The 20753-nt window shown below is 39.4% G+C and overlaps 1 protein-coding gene across 3 annotated transcripts in view; it reads right to left on the reverse strand.

The window, feature by feature from the left end:
- The window catches only part of rassf8b (Ras association domain family member 8b), a 32135-nt gene extending 12202 nt beyond the window's left edge, over positions 1 to 19933 (reverse strand). Inside the window, exons 1-3 of one of the 3 annotated variants that reach the window (XM_041780792.1) lie at positions 19564 to 19933; positions 12936 to 13036; positions 2382 to 2552 (exon numbers count right to left, since the gene is read on the reverse strand). In XM_041780792.1, the coding sequence (XP_041636726.1) occupies positions 2382 to 2493 (112 nt within the window). In that variant the 5' untranslated portion in view covers positions 2494 to 2552; positions 12936 to 13036; positions 19564 to 19933. Of the gene's footprint in view, positions 1 to 2381; positions 2553 to 8610; positions 8735 to 12935; positions 13037 to 19563 lie in introns of those variants that run through there. The other 2 variants (XM_041780793.1, XM_041780794.1) reach the window with 2 other exon arrangements.
- Positions 19934 to 20753: the final 820 nt, after the last annotated feature.

The following is a 20753-nucleotide window of genomic DNA, read 5'->3' on the forward strand; positions in this document are numbered from 1 at the left end:
ATAAAATGTTCTCAACAGGTTTCCAATTATGAATGATAGAACCCTGATGAACACAAACTAACTTTCAAAAATCTAATCAGACTCAGTAATTTTACATCTTCTTCTTGTTTTAGGAGGCTCAGGCTTAGTTGAAAACAACTGCATCAGTTAATTTACACAACATTTAAATCAACACAATCAAAGGGATAAACTGTTTTTTCTGCCAGGCCACTGTGCTATGTATCATATCATATCAGTGCATGTTATCATTTCATATTTCCTTGTATCGTAGTGCATTGTATTGTATATGTCGCATCACATTGTTTCGGAGCGCAATGTTTCGCATCGCATCGTATTGTATTCTCTCATTATAACGCATTAGATTGCATCGCATCATATCATAGTGCATCCAATCAAATCATATTAAATCCCATTGTATCATATCAAATTGCATTGCATATGTATTGTGTATTGTGTCGCAGTATATATTGCATCATAACACATCATACTGCACCATATTGCATCATATTGGATAGCATCTTACATCATCGCATCATATCGCTTGCATTGTATCATATCACAACTTACTGCATCATATCTTAATGCATAGTTTCGAATTTAATCGAATTGCATCATATCATATCACATCTAAGCGTATCATATGGAATCATACAGTCTCACATCGTATCGTATCATAGCTTATATTATATCAAACTGTATCAGAGGGTATCTCGTGTATCTCATTATACTGCATTGTATCGTATTGTATTGCATAACAATGTATTGCATCATATCCCATCATATCGGGCTGTATCACAATGAATCATATCATATATCATTTAGTTTTGCATTAAATCACATTGAATTGTATTGCATAATATTGTATCTTAGTGTATCACATCGTTTCCCATCGTATTATGTTGTCATTTCATATTGTTTTGTATCGAATCATATTGTATCGTATCTTGTTGTAGTGTATCGCATTGTAACGTATTGTCATTTGTATTACACTTTAAAAATACTAATTCTGCTGTCAATTGTCTCTCTACAGCTACCCTGTCTAAATAAAGGCAAAAAAGCCCAATAAGTAGTTGAAAAATACAACTTTAAATGCTAAAAGGTATGGGTTTAAACAGGGATGACAACCTTAAAATAGTTCCACTGATGTTTGTAGCTTTTTGTTGCTAGAATTGTTATTGCTTTCCCCCTGGGAGGTCTGTTTGGCCCGAGGTGTTCCCCAGAGACCTATTCTTGGCCCCCAATACAACTCAGCAATAGTCAACATGATTGACTTTCTTTGTACAGCCCATGAAAAAAACTTTGAGCATTTTAACACCAAGCATGGTCTGATTTACAATCCAGTACAATGCCTTTGAGAAATTAAACTGGAGGGGGTAATGAACGTTTCACTGAATTCTTCCTGCATCCTGAAATGATTTTGTGCTTTACGATGATAACATTGAGCTAAACAGATAAGTAACTGTGTTGTGAAAAGGATAACATGGATTGGTTTGTGTCTCCCCTTAGAAACTGTTATATCCAGAGCAGTTTGGCACCCACGTTTTATCCTCTGCCATCAGTGTGTGAAAGTTTGTGCCGATGTCTAAATGGTAGATGGAGTAAAATCTTGTGAGTGGGAAGACTGGAAATGTGCTATAAAAGTTCTGTCCATTTACCAACCCTCACTCTCTTCCTACACAGTTAGGGTCCTTGTAAAAGAAGTGCATTCATCACTACAGCCATTCACTTCAAAGTACCCCGGCCTGGACAAAAAGCACAAAGGACACAAAAGACAGTGAACGCCATAACTCCTGCTACTCTGACACTGTCAAAGACATCCATGCTGTAACTAAAAATCTATTGAGGTTGGTGAGAAATTCCAGAAAAGATCGTTTCTTTTTGAAAACAGCACATGGATCTCAAGTAAAAGAAATCATTATAATGGATTCACAAAGCTAGATGTCCAATAGAATCCATGCAATGACAAACAAAGACAAAGTGCCAACTAACTTCTCTGCAAGTGTTCGGCGCGTCAATAAAACCAGTCTGCAGCATGACTCATCTTGCTTTGTGCAGCCCATTTATGGTGAAAATCTCTTTGTGCCCTCAAGTCACTTCTCATTGTGCTGCAATTTATCATCTCCAGTGAGTCTGACATCCTGCCTGGCCATTATTGGACGCAACCCACATCACATATAATGCCCATGGGGATTTGGGTTAGACATCAACACCTCTTTCAGGTTTTCAGCAAGAGGTTAAATTTGCTCTTCTGGGTCTAGTTTGTTTTCTTTGCCATGTTTCATGTAGTCTTTGTGTATTTATAATCATCTTGTGTAAGATCCATCTGCAAACCAAAGATTAGCACACTTTCCTCATATTGTTCTAGGTAGTTTTGAGCTTACCGATGGCCTGAGCCAAAGCAATGACCACCTCCTGGCATGTGGTGAACTCTGTGACCCCGCACACGATGCGCTGCACTCCGTCCACCCACACTTTCAGCTCCATGGCCTTCATCCAGAGTCCTTCATTCCTCCACACCACACGGGGGCAGTAGCAAGGTTTTTACTGTCCATCTAGTAGAGAGAGAGAGAGAGAGAGAGAGAGAGAGAGAGAGAAATAAAAAACCTGTTACTTTCTCTGCAACAAAACTTGGGCCAGGCTGCCAAAGTTGAAAAACCCACATTAGCTCCTTAAATGGTGTTAGTCTATAAATCATTTCTAATCTTACAGTAACAGTTCAGGGAGTGAATTTGTGTGAAATTTATTTGTTCAAATCAAATCACACCATGTTACGGGGTGAGATCCTTCTGACTGTTTGCTGAAACATATCACAGCAATTTCAGTTTCTGAAGTCAGCTTTTTCGCCATGCTTGTGTTGTGTCTGGGGTCAATGACAGACATGAGATTGTATAAGACTAAATTGGACTGGATTAGATTGGACTGCACTGGACTGGATAGGATTTCATTAGAATAGACTAGAATGGACTGTACTGGATTAGATTACACTGAATTGGAGTGATCTGGATTTAAATAGATTAGACTAGATTGGATTTGACTAGATGGAACTGCACTGGATTGCATGGGATCAAATAAAACTGGATTCGACTGGACTATATTATATTAGAGTGGATTGGATTGGTTTGGATCAGAATGGAAAGGACTGGATTGGATTTGAATGGAGTGGAATGCACTGGACTTGATTGGATTGAACTGGAGTAGATTTAACTGGATTGGATTAGATTACATTAGATTGGACTGTATTCCATATTTCGTTCAGATTGGATTAGAATTGATTGGACTGGACTGGTTTGGATTAGATTAGACTGAATTGGAGTGGTTGGTCTGGAATAGATCAGACTGATTGGATTTGACTGGATTGGATTGCACTTGATTGGACTGTATTAGATTGGATTGGACTGAAGTAGATCTGATTAGACTAGATTGGACTGGGACAGACAGGACTGGATTGGTTTTGACTGGATTTGATTGGATTTGAGTTGACTGGACAGAATTTAATTGGATAAGAGACAATTAGACTGAACTACTTTGACTGGACTGGATTACTGACTGGAGTGGAATGTGCTGGATTTGATTGGATTACACTGGACTGGATAGGACTACATTTGATTGGACTGGATATGACTGAAGTGGATTAGTTTGAATTGGAGAGGACTGAATTTAATTGGACTGAAGTGAGTTAGATATGGTTGCATTTAATTGGACTCTCAGATTTTCTGTTGCATGCAGCTGTTTTAAGTGAAAGAAATCTTACTGTTTTTTTGGCCTTTATAATTTCCTTTTTTAAAGTTTAGTAACCTGTGGATTTCATCTCAGATTTTCTGCTGCATTCAGCTGTTTTAAGTGAAAGGCTGTTAGAAAAACTGTCTCTGTATATTACCTGCCAGGCAGCCTTATCAACTTTAAATGGTGGCAACATGTCAGTTATGTGTTTCTATCTTGTTGCGCTTTTCCCTGGTGGCATAAAAAAAAAAAAAAAAAAATGCAAATTAAAAAAAAAAAAAAACATTGATGTTTGCTTGACACCATCACTGTGGCTGACATTTGTAGAATAATTACTCAACAAGATTACATTAAAGCTCAGTTGTCCTTGTCTTTTCTTGCCGCCCCTTTATGTGTCCATATATTGTCCCTACACTTCTTAACATGACTTTAAAATGACACTCTAATTGTAATATGCAGGAAAGACCTATTCAATCAATGGAACAAGCCCTGCATGGTTGTTCAGAGTGATACCGGCCTTCTCTGAGCAGACAGCTGCAACATACAACACCTGTTCTTTTAAGTAGTTTCCTGTAAGGCTGCTGATAAATTGCTGCAAGAACACACTTGTGGTGCAGCAATTGTGACCGTCTAACAGGCCTCCTCCAATATATTTTTCATTTGCCAGTGTCGGTGCAGGAAAGCTTTCAGCGGCCGCATGCACGCAGAACGAAAGCCATTTGAAACTGCTGACACAAGCGCCTCGGCAGCGAGTCAGTCATTAGAAACCTGGCAAGGCCACGACAGCAGGCCGGTGCAGCGGAGCAGTGAAGGAGCTGCTGCCTAATGCTCAGAGTTCTGCAGCCCCACTGTGCAGCAGCCCTCCTTTTTTCCTGACTGGGCCATCAACTCAGCTCTAATCTCTGACTTCCCAATCGCTTGAGGCTTCCTTTTACAATTTAGACACCTTCCATCTTCATCGCAGCTGGAGTGGGACCCCCATTCCTCCTGCTACTTAGCTACTGGTCCCCTTAGAGGTCTTTTCTGCCGAGACATCACATGCACACATCTCTGCACTGAGGGCATTTGGTAAAGGTAGAGCCTGCCTCTGGTAGAAGGCAGGATGATTTGTAACTGCAGACAGACACTGCATCTGAACCCAGCCAAGTAAATGAGGCTTGAGCACAGCTCAGCGGAATAGGAAATACAGCAAAAGGGAGCAGTAAAAGTAAGAAAATGAGAGGAGTGAAGGTGTGGAAGTAAGGCAACAGATGGACAAATAAAGCAAAGAAGCTGAAGAAAAATAAAAACAAAAGAGGAAGATTTGTGGCTGTAATAAAAGAGTGCAAACAGTTTTGGGGTGATAATTAAGAGCAACACAAGCTTGAAGACAATTTGGTTACAGGTGGTTGTGTTCGCACATGTGCAGAGGCCTGGGTTCAAACATGTACTGCATGCCCCCCCCCATTCTCTTTTCCAAGTATCCAACTCTATCCACTGTCCTATCTAATACTGTGTATGGCAAGCACATGGTGTGCAACATCACTGTAGCATGGAGGAAACTAACAACAAAAGCTAACCAGTTAGGATGTATTTCATGCTTGTTACACCATCAACTTCTAAGATTAGAAGCAATTTCAGCACAGTCATGTGGAAGTTTTACCACGTTTAAAGAACCAAGGAATGAAGATTAAACAACATGAAACAAAGCCATTAAGCTGGGGGAACTTCCAGTGATGGGTTGAAAGTGACACAACACTTGAAACCATGGTAAAATTCAACACATAAATACTCTCTAAAGGCCTAGCATCTACACGGATGTATTTTGAGCAGAGTTAATGCGAGAAAAGCTGGAGCTATGGCGTCCAGTACGGTGCAGTGCTACAGGTCACATGCCAGTGACTCAATTTTAACTACAGTACCTATTATTTTATTGAAATGATTGGTTTTATAAATCAGTCATGGTGAATTTAAGTTGGATTTTTTGACCAGAAAATGTCAACAAAAATTATCTTTAATATCAAATCGAAAACAGATTTCTACAAAGTCATGTCAATTAAATAAAAATATGTGATGTAAAATAATGGTTGGCCTAATTCAACAAAGGTCCAACCAACTAGTGCTTGTAGTCTCAGAATAAGTGAAATAGGGATCACCTGAGTAGAGTGAATGTGTCTCAAGTGATTTTAGTATAAAGACACCTGTGTCTGGAAGGCCCAGTCACTGGTTCATCAGTATTAATGGCTAACATTACACCATAAAGACAAAAGAACACTCCAAGCAATGCAGAGAAAAGGTTAATGAAAAGTAGAAGTCAGGGGATGTATGCAAAAAAAAAAAAAAAATCCCAAGGCACTGGACATTCACCAGAGTTCAGTTAAATATATCATCAAGAAATGGAAGGAATATGCCACATGTGTAAATCTGCCTAGATCAGGCCATCCTCACAAACTGAGTGACTGTGCAAGAAGGAGACTAGTGAGAGAGGCCACCAAGACACCTATGACTACTCTGATGGAGTTACAAGCTTCAGCAGCTGAGCTGAGAGAGACTCTGCATACAACAACTGTTGCCCAGGTCATTCACCAGTCAAAGCTTTATGGGAGAGTGGAAAGAGAAAGCCACTGTTGAAGAAAACTCCATAAATCTGGAATAGAGTTTGCCAAAAGGCATGTGGGAGACTCCATGGTCAAGTGGAAGAAAGTTCTTTGGTCTGAGGAGACCAAAATGGTTCTTTTTGTCCATTAGACAAAGTACAGCACATCACCACAAACATTATGACCATGGTGATGCATGGTGGTGGCAGCATCATGCTGTGGGGATGCTTCTCACCAGCATTATTTTACATTACATGTTTTTATCTAATTGACATCCCTTTGTAAAAATCTGTTTTCACTTTGACGTTAGTTATTTTTTGTCAAAAAAGTCAAATTATATTGACCATTATTGATTTATAAAATGAATAAAGGGGAAAACATCCAAGTGCGAGTAATTTTTATTGGGACTGTATTTACTATTGATAAGCTATCCCTTTGATTTTGGAGGTATTATGCATAAACAGCAAAACATTTCTCTAATAAACAAACTAAGAAAGTATTGCTTTTTTTAGGTTGAGATTTAAAAAAAAGGTTTAAACTGCTGCATTAATCTTAGAAAATGTATCTGAGATGGTTGCATAACAAACAGTTGAGTTAAAAATTATGTGATTTGTGTCCTAAACTTTTCACAGCTGAGTTTCAAATCTTGTCATACAACGCTAATGCAAGGAGGGATGATGCTGAAATCACACGGAAGTTTAATCCTGGAGGAAGAGCCAGTTCACACAAGCTTGTAAACCCCTGTGTGAAAAGTCCTGCTGGAGTCTCTCTCACATATGTGTTACAATTATCATAAAGCTTCCATCTAAACAGAGAGTAAAAACAGCTGCAGAGAACTCATTATTTCATTCAAGGTGGAATAAAAAGGTATAATGAGGGCCTGAACATGCTGATTATTGCAACTTAAAGGTGATAGAACAAGGTATGAAAAACTGGATATTTTAAAACAAGACCTCCTGCTGTTAAAGGAAAGAGCAAAACTAACAGATGAGTGGTGGTGGGGCAGAGTGCCACATGAGGACAGCCTGTCATTTCAGGACTAGAAGTCAAATTTCAGACTGAAGTAACAGTTATATTTAATTAAAACGATGATTCAAATTCTTGGAGATATTTTTGACTTGAAGTACAGGCAGGCTGCGGCCCACTTAGACCGAGGTTACCAAACCTTTCAGCCCTCCATGAACCAATTTTGTCAAGTACCTTACCTTGCAGAACTTTGTGACAATGAAGAGCAGCATCCATGAAATAGTAATAGGAGTCAAAATGGATTTAAAGTTTCTGTGAGGAGTGTTAGCTGCTTATTAAACAGAGAGACATTAAAGTTAAAGCATCTATGTGAGCTACAAAGCAAACAGGAGCTTTAGCATAAAGATTATGACTAGATTGTCATTTTTAACACCTGAAGCTGCTGTTGAGGGTACAAGATGAAAAAATAAAGATGATTTCTTTATTAAAGAGAAGTCAAGAAGTGATGAGCATTATAGCTGACTGTCAATAAAGTAGATTGAGTCTTTTTTACAAAAATTCAACAATACCAAAAGTTCCTCATAGGAGCTTTGATGAGATTAACTTCTACATTTTGGATTATTCTTAGAATATTTTGCACAAGATGCATTCATAGGACCAGCATCAGTCTTGTTTTGAAAATATCTTTAGTCCTTAAAGCCATTTCAAAATTTCAGCTATCCTGCTTTTTTTTAAGACTTATGATTCCCAATTCATTTGTTTATTTATTTATCCATTTATTTGGCAGGGACAATACATAGGCATTGCTGCATTTAATCACAGTGCAACTGATGCAATGTTTAAAAGACTTCTAGCCATGGCTTATTTGTAGTCTTTGTCCCTGGTTAGGCTTTTAAGAAATGATACACATGATACAACAGTATAAAATCCAAGAGGATTACGCTAACGTGTCTTCAAACAGGCTAACAGCTTTTCAGCTGTATCTTCAGTTAACAGCCATTAATCCACAAATAAAATGTCTGTAAAACATGTCAAAGATATCAGGTTATAACAACAGAAACAACTTTTAAAAAAGGTCATTCATCTGTACTTTATATTTATATTCTTTTTTTTTTATTTTTTTTTTTTTATTTTACATTATATTTATTTTTGGACCTTATATGCCTTTATCAAACCCAGGATGCCTGCTTAGAGGGTGTTAGCCTCCACACATGGGGCACAACCTAGCCTGCAGCACCACCACACCCCATGTGCTCTGCTATTAATATGCTACATGGACAATAGTATTTGTCCACCTGGCCATTACACCAACAGGGATTCTACTGACATTGTATTCAAATACACGTACTTTAACATGGAGTTGTCCTCTTATGTAGCTATAACAGCCTCCTCTCTTCTTGGAGGCTTTCCACAAGATTTTGGAGTGTTTTTATGGGAATCTGTGTCCATTCATTCTGTAGAGCAGTAGTTCTCAACGTTGGGGTTGGGACCCCCTTGAGGGTCGCAAGACACTTAGAGGGGGTCACCAGATGCCCTAAAAAAAAAAAAAAAACAAAGAATTCTTTTCAAAAATTTTCTTCCCATCCAATTTTGTTACTATTTGCCACTTTTCTTTAATTCCTGCCACTTTTCTTTAATTCCTGCACAATTTGGACCTATTTTTGCCACAGTACAGCAACTTTGCAAAATTTTTAACCCATTTTCATCACTTTTTCCCACCAATTTTAACACATTTTTGCCACTCTTCAACAATTTTTGTCCATTTTTACTACATTTCACTGTCTTCTATGCCCGTTTTTTGCCAATTTACCCCAATTCCTGCCTGAGTCAGCCCATTTTTGCCAGTTTGAACCACTTTTTCTCACTTTAAAATCCCATTTCGCCAGATTTTCCACACATTTTTGCCACTTCAACCTATTTCTGACGTTTTTTGCTTTTGAAGCAAAAAGAAGTCAGAATGTTTAACAACCTTCAAGTACAGTGGGGGTCCCTGTTCACTGGCACCTATATTTTGGGAGTCGAAGGCTGAAAAGGTCAAGAACCCCTGCTGTAGCTGCTGTAAAAAATAAGGACTGAAGGCCAGTAGTTTCATTAAAGCTGTAGATTTTTTTTCATTATAAGCAATCATTTAAAAATAACAGACTGCTTTATTTTTTATAACAAGTTAGCTATGAAAATGCAAGTAAAATCAGGGTATACCATACAAAACTGTGCTGAACCAAACTCGTCAAATTATTAAATGTTACCACCAAAACTAGAACCAATCAAAAGCTGACCAAACAACATGTTTTTCTTGTTGTTTTTTGGTTGAAAATGCTCTCAACATACAGTATGAGCTCCTGCTGGCCCTCTGACACAAATATCTCATCACACTCAGCCAGGTGTTTGCTTTTATCTTCAGCAGCACAGGAGCAAGCAGCTGTGCCAAAACAGATGTTCAGGTGTTTTTTTTCCGTCCACCTGAGTGGGCCTCTACTTTGATCCTTCAAGATGAAACTTTTCATCACCACTCAGATGAACTCAAAATCTCCTACTCTAGAGCTGAAGCGCACTGAATTTGGAGGCTTCGACCTGGAAATGGAACGCTGCACCAGCTCCAGACTCATCAATAGCAAACTAATCGAATGCTTTGCACACCACTTCTAACAGTAAGACCGCCGCAGACCTTTGATTTTCCTCTCTCTGCTAATAACTTCCAACACTTGAATCGCCAAATCTATGATTCTCTCTCAGCAGCTGTTACTTTTATGATTTTTTTTGTGTGAAACTTTTTCTATTTTCTCTCTGGTTAAGCCTTTGAAGTAAATTATAGTCGCTTTGAAGCCCCACTCTGCCAGAGCGAGAATAAATTAATCATACAGGCTGCATGGTGAGAGTATACAAATTAGCATGCTGCAACGCCTTTGTTTCTATTTTTGCTTCAGCTTTGGTTGTAAATATATTCGTCTTTTTTTAGCATCACACTGAGCTCTAGGTTAAACAGACATGTATGGATCCTCAGGGAGAAACCTCAGGACCTGTGGGAAAGGTGCTTCCACAGATGCTGGAATTTCCTCTTCCATTGGTCACAGTTTAATAAACAATCAGACTGAATGCTCCACATTCCAACTGTGTGACAAATCCTTCACATATAAACCAGCTGGAGCATCACTGCACAGTTAAGTTTCATAATTTATCCCAAAGCACCGGGAAAAGCAGAGTCCCTACGTGTGGATCCAGCCTCTTTCACCACCAAATATGCTGTTAAACTCTTTATTCAAACACTTATTGTCTGGGCTTTGAAAACGTCAGTCCTCATGTCGCACATGAAGTGTAGTTTTGTTTGTGAATAGCTCAGTGTGCAACTATGGATGGTGTGCATGGAATATCTTTCCATCCTTATGCAGACCACACTCAAACTTACCTGTCTATAAAAATTAATTATGGGCAGCTCTGTGAAACCCTGAGTTTTATACATTTTAATTAAAACAAACTAAACTGATAGTTATTGGCCCCATTGGAGACTGGGATGCACCCCTCTGGGACCTGGACCCCCTGCTTAATTCAACATGTTTGGGCAACTAGAGCCCGACTGATATGGGATTTTGGGGCGGATGCTGATACTGACATAGGGGGCTAAAAAAGGCGATATCCAATATATTGGCCAATAACTGATATATCTGTTATATATCATGCGAATTAACAGATGCATTTATCTTTGTTGATTTCACAAAGATGCAACTTAGACGACGTTGAAACGCTACAATACACGCTCTAAAACTTATGTGAAAAAACTAACATGCTCTCCGTGCCCTAACAGCGTGTTTCTGCGAGGACGTTTTTGTCACGGGGCACTAAAGTGTAGCGTGATATTGTTTTATAACGTCACGGCTTACCATGGAGTAAAAAAATGCAGTTTCTCTTGCCATTTCTCTGGTCTTAGTCCTCTTCTCTGCTGCAGCCGAGTGACTGAGTGGGGGAGAGCTGCTGCTGCTTGAGTGTGAGGGGGAGGGGCCAGGCTGAGTTCAGCAGGGACACACAGGAGCAGAGCAACAGGAGCACAGCAACAGAATTCCCGCGCAGCACAAAGCTAATATATCGGCTACATATTGGCCGATGTTGATTAATCTGTGATACACTATAATCGGCCTGCTGATCAATCAGTTGAGCTCTATGGGCAACTGTAACACACTTTCAGTTGGAGTTAATCAGGCCTCTCTGGAACATTTACAGTCAGTCCAAAATGTTGCTATTACATCAAAGATCCTGTCTTCCTTCCACTGCCTTCCCATTTACTTTAGAATTCATCTTGCTTGTTTAATGAAGCCTAGCTTAGAGGATGTTAGCCTTAGTTCATGCAGGTGATCAGCTGACGGCTAGCTGATCCCAATTATTATCTCCCAGCTCCCACAGCCAATCACAGCACTTTCTCTCAACACAGCGGTGTATTTAAATATGATGTACTTCTCACTAATCCCTGCTTGCATTAATGCTGATGCACCACACTGCTGCTGCTGCTGGCAAAGCTTAACCTCCTCCACCCCAGCCTCCTCCTTTATAGCATAAAGCTTGTTGCACCCTCATTCAGATTTATACTACTATGGATTGCTTATGAAGTAATTTTATGTTATTTAATACGTATTGCCATAAATCCATATCCTTATTCATTTATATGGAGGTTTCTAGCCATTTGTTCCCTGGAAAGTCAGAGCATGCTGCTTGACTAACCCCGAGTCTTCTCCACCAAGTAAAACTGTCAATCCATTTTGCAATAAAATGGTTAAATTTAAGAGTGTTCCTGACTGAACTACAGGAAATATGATGTTAACTGCAATAAAAAAATTTCAATCATTAGAGACCTCTTTTTCTTTTGCTAAATGTAAAAACAGACCTTTCTTACAAAGCAAAGTAAGCATATTAGCATGTTTAACATAGCTTTCATGCAAACTCAATTGCGCATACCCTTTTGCTCATAAATCTCCACTGAAGATCTTGTAAACACATTGGTTTCAAAAAGTCTCAGTGTTTTAAATAACTGACAAGGAAGAGAGAACATCATGAAGAAAGGATGTGGGTTTTTTTGTGCTATTGCTGCAGCCGTTTGGTTTCAGACATGAAGAATACCGTGTCGTCTGGACTGTGAACCGTTGGGCTAAACTTAGTAGTGACTTCAGCCAGCCTCCGCTGAAGTTTCATTCTCAGGATGCCACAAGAAGGCAGAGTCTGGGAGGGACTCAGAGGAGCAGATCAGTCCTTCTTACATGTATTTCCTTAAACATGGAAGGTAATTCATAAGCTGGATCAGCACAAAAAGACACTGAAAGCTCCTTTAATATCCCTGAAATGTGCGTTAAAGGTTAAAATACACTATTTAATGTCTCACAGACAAGTTTGGGTTTAATTTTAAAATTCCAACCAAAGAGTTCATTTCCTCTCCTGTTTGAGCCCGGTGCTGTCTCGGTCCATCTTTTAATTAAACTTTAACAAACTCATTGATTAGGTCTGAACTCCTGACCCTCGTGAATTTCCCTGCCAACAACAAGCACAACAGAGTCATTTTCTCATTAGTTACAATTAAACTGTTTTTTTAACCCTGCAGAAAGTTTATAATAGCACACGTAACTGTAAAACTGGATTTAAGGGGAAAAACTTGTGAAAATGACTCTCGATTAATCTTAATTTAACTTTACTTACTATTCTCGCATCGGCACTTATGATGATACACTGATCAATAGGCTCCCGATCATGATGGACGGATGGATGAATGGATGGATGGACGGATGGATGGATGGAGTCTGTGGAAGAAATGACAGTATTTCCCTCATACTTTTCAGTCCTGGTGAGAAACAAACTCATTGATATCAGTCTGGAAAAGGTTACAAAGCCATTTCTTAGGCTTTTGGACTTGAGCGAACCACAGTTAGAGCCATTACCCACAAATGGAGAAAACTTGGAACAGTGGCAAACCTTCCCACGATTGCAAAATTACTCCAAGAGCCATCAGTGACTCATCCATTATCGTCACTCATAGATGATCGGTCAGTGGCAAAATAAAATAAACATCCCTTGAGCATCCCTAATTTCAAGGTCTGATTATATTTTTGCATAATGCTGATTCTGGGTCTCTAAATATAATGTTAGCATGTTAAAAACAGCTCAGTTGTAATGGTACAGAAGTTACAGCACATCACAGTACCATTATTTTTCATCTAATATCCTGACGTGATCTGTAGTTGCAGTAAGACGTAACATTTAAAGGCTGCAGCTGTACTGAGTAGATCAACAACAAGCAATGACGCAATCAGGAACCAATTTTTAAAGCGACAAGGAGGCTTGAGGCTGCAGGAGGGGGTCCGCGGAAACAAGTGGTGCACAGACAAAAGAGCATGCTGCACAGTGTGGTGTGTGTTTGTGGGAGCCCACATGGCTCAGGGGCATGACTGGATGCAAACAATCCCTCACCATGGAGACACAGCTCCGGCTTTGTCCGGGCCTTACACAGATGACTGGATTGATTGGAGGGCACGGACTGGGAAAGTAGACCAAACAATCAGTAACAATTAAGAAAGCAGCCCGTGCTTTCCTGTCACTTCCTCTTTGTTTTTCTTTCTACTGCGGGCTGCGAGAAAACATGGAGGTGTGTGTTGCAGCACAGGGTTCTCGAACTCAGGGTTTAAAAAGGCTGACACTGAAAGGTCTCAACTGTTCTGCTGGTGGACAGAGAGCACACAGATTTAACTAGACCAACGACACACCGTTTATACAAAAACATCACTCTACAGAGGCCTGGTGTAGGTACAATACAAATGTTCTTCTTTCTACAAAAGTTAATGCTTAGCATTTAGAGCAAGTCTTTCAAAGTCAGTCATACACAAGTCTAACTCATTAAATATACTCTTATAAGGCCATGCTTTAGCTTCACAGCAGCAACAGTCTACTATAAGGCTAAAAGCTTTGTTAACCCTTCTGAGACCTGAGCTTTTGTTTGGAATGCATTTTACTCTCTTATTCGGGATAAGTAGGACCTGATAAGTTAAAACATCAGCCTTGTCTTTAAACAGGAATTTCTTTGAAACGTTCCTGTCCAAAAATACACACAAATTCCAAAGGATTTCAAAGAAACTACCAACGATATGTGACAATTACTGAATAGAAATTAAGGTATCTCATAAAGGTACCCCAAAATCTCTGTAAATAGCCCCCAAATGTTTGAGTGAAATGTTATCATACAGCCAAAACATTCCAATAAAATTTTCCCCCAAATTCCAAGCAAATTCCCTAAAATTTTCAAGAAAATTCCCCAATTTAATGTGAATTCTCTTAAAAGTTATTGGCAGATTCCCAAAAATGTATTCTCCTAAGTAACATGAACGATGGAAAAATCAAAACAAATTATCAAAATTTCCATTAACCACCAAATTTCCACGGCAATATTTAAAATCCCCAGTCAAATTCCCCAGAAACATCAACATTTCTCAAATTTCCATGAAAATCTAATAAATAAATACATTCAAAGCAAATGCCCCAAAGATTTTCAATTAAACCCTCCAAGATAAAGAAATCCATCCCCTAAATTTCCATGACACTGCTTTAAATTTCCCAGTCAAACTACCAAAACATCCAAATTTCTCAAATTTCCATGAAAACAGAAAATAAAGAAAATTTCCCCCAAATATTTAATGAAACTCTTAAAAACATAGAAACCTATCCCTTAATTTACATTAGAATACTTTAAAAATTCCCCAAAACATCCAAACAAATTTCCCTATTTCGTTTGAAAATAATTTTTACAAAATTCAAAGCAAATTTCCCCAAAAACTTCAAATGAAGTGCTTCAAAATTTACTTAATATCCTCTCAATTTCCATGACAATACCTGAAAGTTCCCAATCGAATTCCCCAAACCATCCAACAAATTTCCCACTTTCACAAAAAAGCAAATTTCCACAGAAGCTTCCAATTAAATTCTCCAAAAATCTGCTTCTGTCCAGATGGCGTCAGCACGTCCTTGCTTATTTCAGCAAGACAATCTTAAGCCACAGTCTGCGTACGTTACAACAGCATGGCTTCACAACGAATATTTCTCTCTGGATTTAAAAGGAAGATGAGCCTCATTGCCAAAACCATCACTTAAATCTCTTTGCTACATGACGCATTGTTCTTAAATGCTTTTTAGAGATGACATCTACATGAATTTTGTCAGCTAAGGGGACAGCAGGTCCTGCAGGTGTCACACATGCTGGAATGAAGGGAAACGCTTCAGACAGAAATAATCTTTCCTGTTAGGAACTAGAAAAGCTTTGGTGTTTTACTGCACATGGGTGCAATGATTCCATGTGGTGGCAGACTGAATCTAAGTAGAACACATGAAGAAGCAATGAGCATGTTATGTGGTTCTTCTGCATCCTTTCTTTTAATAGTAGCAACATTTTATTTCCCCTAGTTTTTCTCATGTTGAAGTATGGTTTAAAGAAATGCCACGGTGCAGTTTGAAAAGTTCAAACTAATCAGCTTGGTAGTGACATTAAACCTTTGACCCTGTAAGACTGAGAGCTAAGCTGAACATGAAGTGGTTGGAGGGTCTGTTCAAATAAACTTGACTGAATGAGCATGGAAAGTTAAATTAGAGGTTTCTTTCTGCTTATAAAACCCAAGTGTCTAATAAAAAGCGACTGAAGGATATTTTTACTTGTGGGGTTGACACTATACCAGGATTATAAACATTATTATGGCATTAGTAAAAATCAACCAATACTGATTTCTGTTTTTGATACCATGGCAAAGAAAATAGAAGTCAAAGGCACCCAATATTGAGTAATTTGTTGTTTTTATTTAGAGAAAATGCAGGAAAACTCCAAAATATGTGTTCAGTTTAAACAAAGTTTAGTAGAGGAGTTTACTTGGGATACACTGGTGGATTTAGACAGGGGCAAGGGGTGCAATCGCCCCTTCTGATGCAGTAAAGTTTGAAAAAAAAATCACCAAAAGTGCCCTTTTGATGCCTTTTGGCTTCCCTCTATATGTTCAAAAAATGGTTTCTTTGAGGCTTTCTAAGGCCCTGTCCACATGGAGACCAAAACGATATATTGCCGTTTTGTTTTGAAAAAGTTTTCCGTAAAGACGGGATAGTTTCAGGAAATATCAGCGTAAACGCGGAGCCACTGAAAACGACTGAAAACGCTGTAGTGTATATGCCAAGCCTGTATGTGGCGCTGTATTGCTGCCACGGAAATGCACCAGAAGAGAAGAAGAAGATTACAGAAAACTGACACAAACTTTCTTCTAGTTGCCCTTCTGGTTATTCTCCGCGTTGAATTTAAGAACATATAGTGTATGTGTTTTGCAGTGGTTGTAAAGGAGCGTCAGATTTTGCAGTAAAATCCATAACAAGCTCAGCTTCTGCAGCACGAACACCACCCTGTAATCAGCCATCAGTGTTTTGATCGGACCCACGCAGGCATCTGAAGAGAGCTACACTGTGTGTTACGCAGTTATTTCAAGAAAGATGCAGATAGCCGTCCACACGTAGGCGAAACGGTAGTCGTTTACAGATTTATGCACTCTGGGACCCATTTTCAAAAAGTATCATTTACAGTCACCCAAAGCGCCGTTTCCGTGTGGATGAAACGCCGATACAACAAAAAACTTTTGCGTATACTCCTGAATTCGTCTCCGTGTGGACGGGGCCTAAATGGACAAATTTGACAGTTTGCCTTCTTTGGTGTCCTCTCCTTGGTTCTTAACTGGTTGGTCAGGACCCAAAAGAGAGACAGGAAGCCATTTTCAGTGGATTGCGAATGTATGTGTGGAAAAAAGACACAGTGGCAAAAAACTTTATTTTGAAGGAAACGTCTCCATCTTTGTTTTGTCGCATTGTTTTTTTTCCAAGTCCAAAATACCACGTTAAAACATTTGGGTATGGTTTAAAAAAACTCTGAAATTTGGGGCACAATTGGTCAACAAAGAGGTGTCAGTTTGTCCTGACCACTGTTAATTTTGTCAGCTATTTCTAATTTAGTCTCAGTCTTACTCTTTCAATTAAATTATGTTATTATGCATTTCAGTCATTTCTACCCTTTATAATTTTAGTCTAGTTTTAGTCGACGAAAACTCAAAAACATTTCAGTTCAGATTTGGTCCTTAAAAAGTCCTCACATTTTAATCTTAACTTTTAGTCCAAGCATTTAATCTCTTGTATGAAGCTGGTACCAAATTATGGTAGTGTGCTCTAAGCACTCTACCAAACCTGGGGTCCCTGCTTTCTACAGCTGAGAGGCACAATAGCTACAGATGTATTTTTACAGATTTACCCACAGTGGAGAAATATAATAGATTTTGAATTTCTGATGCAAACTAAATTACATTTTAGTCTATCTTAAGTCATCAAAGATCTATTTTTGGCAAGTCTTAAGGCTCGGCTATGCTTTCCGCATGGACAGCGGCACGGACAAAAACTAATTCGGAATCATGATGCGGAAACGTCTGGTGCATTTATACCTAGTGCCGACTTCCTCTTCGCCGCAAACTGATACTCCCAAAAGCTCAGGGGCAGTGTCTTCAAGAAACACGTCTGTAGTGTGTTTAATGCAAGTCATAGAGGAAGATTTGTTGTTTACATCATGGAGAACCGCGAAGAGGAGCTTTACTGCTGTTGTTACAGCATCAAAGACAGAAGAGATGGTCCATACGGCCACTCAATCAAGAGAGGAAGGACTAGGGGGAGTACAATAGTCTTGTACGGCTAATACGAGAGATAGGTGAGAAAGTACATGGCAGTCTCTGTGATCTTTCAAAGAAGAATCATACAGGTGTTTATATTTTCTGACTTCTGTCACCGAAAGCTCCACAAAATCGTCCATTCTGACATCTGCTGCGCATGTAAAAATGTCGGGGATGTGCACGGCCAGACAAAAATTGGACGCATGGGACCCCCACGAAGGGGCGTGTCTTAATATATGACGTCACATTTGACATGTGGACTCTCGCAACCTTGCGGCTGTGTCAAGCATAAAACAGGCTTTAGTCTAGTCTTTCTCATGGAGAAAAGGCTGTCGATTAACATTTGTAGTCATAGTTTTAGTCGACGAAATCAACACTGGTCTTGACCCCAGGCCAATTAAGAACCACTGTTCTAAATGGACAAAATTTGATGAGTTGCCCACTTTTAGGCCCTCTAGGCACAGGTGGCTTAGTGGTTGGGTCATGGCTCAAGTATGCGGGCGGCCTGTGGCTCTTTCACTGCATGTCTCCATTTATCTATCCACTGTCCCATCTCTGAAATAAAGGCAAAAAAGCCCAAAAATCCTTCTTAAAAAGCAGTCCCCCTGGGAACTACTTGCAAGCATTTTGAGCGTGAATCACGAAGGCCACTTTTAACAACTTTTCTCCACAGAGTTCCACATTACAGGGGGGATTGTGGACAGCAGCACACAGAGGACAATCGTGGTCGATCATAAGTAGCCAACCCATGTCTCCACAGCAACAATTAACATGTCATAGCTGTCACAGAGGATCTGTCATGGTGGTTACCACAAGACACAGACCTAAACAACTATGAAAGACTGCTATCGCTTTGAAACTTGAAGTATTTGAGGTGATACAAGTACTGAAGAAAATATCTGATGGACAGCTATCTGCTGCATTCATAACTTTTGAGACTACTGCAACAAAGCCTTCCTTCTGCAGCCAATTTTCCAGTCCACAGGCAAAGAAAGCGTCATTGTTTTTGTGTTGCATAGATCCCTACTTCAAACACAACAAATAACTGAATGAGTTTTGCCCTTGCTTTATCCCGCGTGCTCTTCAAGGACTTATTTCCAGTCTTGACTGTAGCTGTACAGTTGAAGGAGCTCTGATTAAAACCTCTGCTGAGTGGGCGCTTATAGCCAAACTCTATTAAGAGATTCATCATTGCAGGGCTCAGCACACAAACACTTAGACCCTCACTTATTTCCTGCTGGCTCATGCATCAGGCATGTTAGCATGAGGTAAAACCAGCGTCACTCAACTTAAGGGTGATTTCTAATATGGAATATAACGCGGGATAAACAAACTAATTCATGTAGGCTAACAGAGGGCTTTAAATGGATTATATGGAGGGAGGAATGTGAGTAAATCTGGTCAGTAAAGTTGTGGAACTACAGCTTAACAGTCTCTATTAGCTCTTTAGTGAGCTTTGCTGTTGTCTGTGTATAATGTGATGCCATATTAATCTCGTTTATGTAGCGGCAGCTTTTAAATGTTGGCTCCGTGATTGACGCATTCAGCCTAGTGAGGAGACAGACGGTGGACGCCTCAGGCAGCTCCGTGTAGACTAAACATACCTCTTTTCCGCAGCGAATCACTCCGCTTCTTGGCATCTGAAGCTCTCCTGTCGAATTGTTGCCTCGGTACGTCTGTCAGGAACACAATCCGGTACTTTCCGCTGCATGTTTAGCGGGCCACTTGCTGGAGGATCCCGTTTTATCCCGAGCTGCTCACGCGCCCGCAGCAGAGTGAACGGCGCGCGCACATCCCCGCCTCTGAAAGCCGCGTGGATGTAAACATGCGTCCTGTCCCGTCCGGTTATTGGACACTCGACACGGGAGCCTTTTACAGCATCTGCTGCTCTGTTTGCTAGCCTGCTGCTCTGCCTGTCACTGAAGAGGGGGAGAGACAGACCTCAGAACGGGCTGTAAATTACGTCTGAACTGAACTGAACTGGGACACCGCAAGGCATCATGGAACGTTAAAGCCGCAATGCACTAGCGACGCAAACGGACCCGCTCAGCTCCGACGTATTTCTTTCACGTGAGAACCGGAGCTGCTTTAATATAATGAGAAATAGTCAGCGTTTTAATGCGATGGACAGTAACGTAAGAAAGACTAGTCTGTTAGGATAAGATATAAGAAAACTGAAGTGAGGTGTTTTTATTATTTACGTCTAAAAAGTGGATTAGAGGAAACTTAATAGGTCGAGAATAAAGTAGAAAAACAATTTCAAGTTGACTTCATTGACAACTTTTTTCAACTTTTACGTTTTTCTTCCCGACAATTCCACATTTCTGCTATTTGTCAACATCTGGACTTTTTCCCTCAACTTTTGGACCTTTTTATGATATTTCGGCTTGTCTCTCAACTTTTTCTGACGTTTCCTCTAAATTCACATTTTGATTTGTTGTCAGAACCTTTTATTTCCCCCCTCAATGTACGTTGTCTTCATTTTGAAATTGTTCTTGACTTTTCTTCACATTTAGATTTTTTTAGTCAAATTTTCGTTACATTTCAGCTTTTTTCATTTTGCATTTTTTTGATATTTCAACTTTTTCCTCGTCATTTTTTCTTACTGACATTTGGGATGTTTTTTTTTTAAGAATTTGACTTTTTGATTTGTATCTTGACTTTGTTTCAGGACATTTTGATTTTTTTTATTTTATTTTTTATCTACACATTTGAGTTTTTTTTTTCTGACATTTAGATTGTTTTCATTTCATTAGAACATTTTAATTTGTTTGTTTTTTTCAATATTATGACT

Source organism: Cheilinus undulatus, linkage group 23 (genome assembly GCF_018320785.1).
Source record: "Cheilinus undulatus linkage group 23, ASM1832078v1, whole genome shotgun sequence".
Classification (NCBI taxonomy): Eukaryota; Metazoa; Chordata; class Actinopteri; order Labriformes; family Labridae; genus Cheilinus; species Cheilinus undulatus.